Source organism: Opisthorchis viverrini, assembly GCF_000715545.1.
Source record: "Opisthorchis viverrini unplaced genomic scaffold opera_v5_70, whole genome shotgun sequence".
Taxonomy (NCBI): Eukaryota; Metazoa; Platyhelminthes; class Trematoda; order Opisthorchiida; family Opisthorchiidae; genus Opisthorchis; species Opisthorchis viverrini.
The window spans coordinates 1,269,301-1,274,779 of NW_008751726.1; the positions used below are offsets into that span (position 1 = coordinate 1,269,301).

The following is a 5,479-nucleotide window of genomic DNA, read 5'->3' on the forward strand; positions in this document are numbered from 1 at the left end:
GCAATTACTTCCCTCTTTATCTGGTTGGTATGTGCTTTGTGGCAGGCGGAGTCGTCACTATGACTACCCTACATAAACTTATTAGTATATTTTCACAATCTGGGAAAAAGGCCTGGTTATAACTGTTATGTTCAGCTATCGCAGGTGAAAATTATTCATTCATAATGGCTAAATAAAATAGGATAAATCAGATGAACGAGGACTTGGAACTAATTGTTCAAAGTTAGGCGCAGCAGTACTTACCATTACTCGTACTTTCAACGTGTGACGGCTACAGATGTATTTTGAAAACAAAAAAAGGCGAACTCAGTGCAGGTGCATTACCTCCGATCATATGCATCTAATCACTAATTTCAGATCGATCGGACGTAGCCAACCTTATCATATGCAAATGCATGCACTGATTCTTCGTAGGCTCACACCAGCTTGTGGTTTGTTCAGGTTAGTTTAAAAGTCATTGAAAACCAAGGTGTTCCGAAAACGATTGGCAAACTTATCCAAGGATTCATCCAAATTACTGAGAAATTTCAACGTCTTATTTGTCTTAGTGCCCATAGCCAGCAACCTGATTAGTCGGAATAGGGTCTGTTGACCTCCACCTCCAAGTGGCTAAAACTGGACGGGAGATAAATTTTTGATTCAGAAATTGTCTCAGTGAACTAACAGATAATATACAGACAAATAAACTCCTATCGTTCACTTTTTCCGCGACAGTGTTCACCGTAGTTATTACACATGGAGGTCAATTTCTACCCTGAGGAAGAGGTCGCCTTGTGGCATTGGGGCCTTCTTGCGAGACACTTCGCGGATACATGGGCAAGGCAGTATATTCTTGGATTTTCATCAGAATATACTGTCTTGCCATTTAGTATGTCACCCTTGATCAAAACGATTATTTCAGACGCAAAGAGCATTCCATTGATCCAAAAGTTCCGCTTGTCTAACGACTGAATGACGTGGAGATTAGAGGCGTTTTTCTTTTCGGATAGATGAGTCAAGCTGCGTCGTGCAATGTGACTGCATTAGCTGACTCTCACTTGCCAACTGTCAAAAATGGTGTGGAGGTCTGTAACAGCAGAGCGTCAGGTCTGCATATTATTGAGCTTATGGTGATGGTGAGGTCATCGACGTAATGGGTGAACCAGCAGGGAATGCGCGGCCAAGTTGGTGACGAACCAATAGGTCGGCTTAAATAGAAACACGTCTGTTGTCGTCTGTTCCCAAATAACACAAATCGCAACGTGCCGTTTTCAACACAATAATGGAAATGTCTGTTTCTCCTATAAATCTTTGTATCCACACCTTGCTGAGTACAATTTTGATGTTCGCGCATGTTTGGTAGTCATATGCACTAGATTTTTAGCTTACCGATAGCACTGGTGAACAAACGGGCTGGTTCGGTTTCCTGGATTCACGGAGACTGATAAACATTTCTTCGAATCACATGGGAACACTTACTTTCACAAGGCTCAAATAATAGAAATAATCCACCAATGGTTTAGATAAATCGAAGCAGTTGTGTTTCTTGGAGTTTGCTGCTTGGATCCTTCTCCACCCACCGTCCAATTTCACTGACGCATATGAATACAATGGGCTGTAACCTGTGCGAGCTATGGCAGGCTGAATTCCCTCAACTGCACAACGATTCGAACCGATCGACATTGAATCTATTGATTGTTTTTCGAACAGTTCTGAAACTGCATGAATAAGCAATAAGAATAGGAATGTCACTCTTCATCATGCCTACAGTGAGTAACCTATTTTTAGGCTCCCGGTTGACGAACTGTTCTTTTCCATCTGAGGAATTCAGTCTATGCTGTTCTGTCGTCCTGTTGGCAACCCGTGGCTCACGATGCCACCTTCTTAGGAGGCAGTCATTTGCCCAACGATATTCTCATGTTTTACCTGCTGGAAACTATAATTTGTTTGCCTGCCGCCCGTGATATCCTTACATTTCATTTTCTTACTGACATGAAATAACTGATGATATAATAGGTCGACCAAACTAGAGCCCAGTGCGTATACATGAACCATGGACGATTGGAGACGACCACTTAACTCCTCTCATAAGCTAGCAGTACCTAGTGTTACAGCTAGTAGTCAACTCCCTTCGATGGTCGTTTCCACACTCATCGGTCCTTAAGCATTGTGATGATTCGTTATACTTTTATGGGGGCTTGAAGAGACGTTAATGGGCACTTCAATGAGATTTGTCTGAGGGCATTAGTTAAAATACGGGTTACGCAGTCTTCGAGTTGCCTCTCCTCGAGCGCGGCTGAACGTCTTGTCGACTGGCTTAGAGTGTGGAGCATGGTGGGAAGTTAGATGCGTGTCTGTTATTTCTTAGTTCATTAAGACAATACTGAATCATGAAGTTATCTCCCATCCACTTATTTTAGCCATTGGGAGGCAGATGTTCGTGGATGGTCAAGAAATCCCCTTCCGACGATACAAGTTGCTCGCTGTGGGCACTAAGACAGATGAGATGTTGGGGTTTTCCAGTAATGTTGCTAAACCCCTGGGCGATTTTGCCAATCTTTGGAAAGTTTCTAAATAGATATTTTGGGGCACTTTATGAATTTATTGTATGCTTTTGAAAAGAGGTTGGAGCCTATAAGGAAAGCCGTAGACGTTTCATTTTGGGAGTGTTTGNGGAGATTAGAGGCGTTTTTCTTTTCGGATGAATGAGTCAAGCTGCATCGTGCAATGTAACTGCATTAGCGGACTCTCACTTGGCACCTGTCAAAAATTGTGTGGAGGTCTGTAACAGCAGAGCGTCAAGTCTGCATACTATTGAGCTTATGGTGATGGTGAGATCATCGACGTAATGGGTGAACCAGCAGGGGATGCGCGGCCAAGTTGGCGACGAACCAATAGGTCGGCTTAAATAGAAGCACGTCTGTTGTCGTCTGTTCCTAAATAACACAGATCGCAACGTGCCATTTTCAACACAATAATGGAAATGTCTGTTTCTCCGATAAATCTTTTTATCCACACCTTACTGAGTACAATTTTGATGTTCGGGCATGTTTGGTAGTCATATGCACTAGATTTTTAGCTTACCGATAGCACTGGTGAACAAACGGGCTGGTTCGGTTTCCTGGATTCACGGAGACTGATAAACATAACATTTCTTCACATGGGAACACTTACTTTCACAAGGCTCAGAAATAATAATCAGAAATAATCCACCAATGGTTTAGATAAATCGAAGCAAAGCAGTTTCTTGGAGTTTGCTGCTTGGATCCTTCTCCACCCACCGTCCAATTTCACTGACGCATATGAATACAATGGGCTGTAACCTGTGCGAGCTATGGCAGGCTGAATTCCCTCAACTGCACAACGATTCGAACCGATCGACATTGAATCTATTGATTGTTTTTCGAACAGTTGTGAAACTGCATGAATAAGCAATAAGAATAGGAATGTCACTCTTCATCATGCCTACAGTGAGTAACCTATTTTTAGGCTCCCGGTTGACGAACTGTTCTTTTCCATCTGAGGAATTCAGTCTATGCTGTTCTGTCGTCCTGTTGGCAACCCGTGGCTCACGATGCCACCTTCTTAGGAGGCAGTCATTTGCCCAACGATATTCTCATGTTTTACCTGCTGGAAACTATAATTTGTTTGCCTGCCGCCCGTGATATCCTTACGTTTCATTTTCTTACTGACATGAAATAACTGATGATATAATAGGTCGACCAAACTAGAGCCCAGTGCGTATACATGAACCATGGACGATTGGAGACGACCACTTAACTCCTCTCATAAGCTAGCAGTACCTAGTGTTACAGCTAGTAGTCAACTCCCTTCGATGGTCGTTTCCACACTCATCGGTCCTTAAGCATTGTGATGATTCGTTATACTTTTATGGGGGCTTGAAGAGACGTTAATGGGCACTTCAATGAGATTTGTCTGAGGGCATTAGTTAAAATACGGGTTACGCAGTCTTCGAGTTGCCTCTCCTCAAGCGCGGCTGAACGTCTTGTCGACTGGGTTAGAGTGTGGAGCATGGTGGGAAGTTAGTTGCGTGTCTGTTATTTCTTAGTTCATTAAGACAATACTGAATCATGAAGTTATCTCCCATCCACTTATTTTAGCCATTGGGAGGCAGATGTTCGTGGATGGTCAAGAAATCCCCTTCCGACGATACAAGTTGCTCGCTGTGGGCATTAAGACAGATGAGATGTTGGGGTTTTCCAGTAATGTTGCTAAACCCCTGGGCGATTTTGCCAATCTTTGGAAAGTTTCTAAATAGATATTTTGGGGCACTTTATGAATTTATTGTATGCTTTTGAAAAGAGGTTGGAGCCTATAAGGAAAGCCGTAGACGTTTCATTTTGGGAGTGTTTGTTGTGCTCCGGATATCTCTTTGACCGATTGGCTTTCGACTGCATACACCCGATTATCATGCGCCCATTTTAGGCCCGACCGTGTTCCGCTTGCTGCTGGTTTGAGAGAGTCACAGTTTGGGAGAGAGGACATCAGCAGAATGAAAAAGTATAAACCCCGGAACAGAGCAAAACAATCTCCACGTGGACATGATGATCATTAACGGAGGCAACTAACGGACTACCGTTAATACAGCTACCAAAAAGAAGGAGGGGCTAGATATTTAAATTCGATCTGCAGACAGATCTCCTTCCATGTTATATGCGCATGAACGGTCACACGTTCACTCCCAACGTTTATTGAAATTTTCAAGCTGAAGACGCACCTCTTATGTGTGAGGCTTGTCAGACTTGCTTTTGGCCCTCCTCACTGTGCTAAGGGGACAAAATCGCAAAGAAGGAGGCCTGCTTTATTCTGCTCTGGCTGTTCTGATGGAACTTGAACGAGCAGGGAGAACAATTTTGATAGTTTGTCGCACTTGGAATGGTCTGGTTTTTGGAATGATTCATAGTAACGTCGGTGGCCTACACCTTCGCACTATCTATGATGTGGTGTATAAACTGTTGTAAACTTGACTCGACTTGGACTCAGTGACGTAACGGACAAGCCCAGTGTCTACTTTCCTGAAATCAACTTAGTATTTGTTCTGGTGTTGTCCCGAGAGGGCTAACAAACATCAGCACAAAGAATGGAAGTACCTTGTTAGTAATTTTCATTTTTACATCCTCTTGTCCACCTTATTTAATGAATGGATTCTCGGACGTCATACACTTAATGCAAAAGGGTCTCATTAATAACGGGCGTAGTGCCAGTTTGCTAATCTGCGGCCCAATTTCTTTAAAGATTCTTCTGACAACATATCAGAAGCGTGTCGGGTCAGGATGGAGACTAGCAGACCATACTATGTCCGTCACGAAGAGACTGGACCTTACCGTGGTGTGGCGGTTTGTGTACCTCGGCGACCCATTGAGCTATACTGGGGAGTATCCGCACGATTCTCACAGAGTCTCTCATACCAGGTTGGTTCATGGGTAGAGGTCCGACGAACACAGTCTCCTGGCCCTCCAGGTTGGGGGTTGGAACATGT

The 5,479-nt window shown here is 43.6% G+C and overlaps 1 protein-coding gene across 1 annotated transcript in view; it reads right to left on the reverse strand.

Moving 5' to 3' along the window:
• T265_04337 (hypothetical protein) overlaps positions 1-5,479 on the reverse strand; it is a gene marked incomplete at both ends in the record, with an annotated part of 45,314 nt that overhangs the window by 5,794 nt on the left and 34,041 nt on the right. Inside the window, 2 exons of the mRNA XM_009169046.1 lie at positions 1,459-1,697; positions 3,261-3,398. Coding sequence (XP_009167310.1) covers positions 1,459-1,697; positions 3,261-3,398 — 377 coding nt within the window. The remainder of the gene's footprint in view (positions 1-1,458; positions 1,698-3,260; positions 3,399-5,479) is intronic.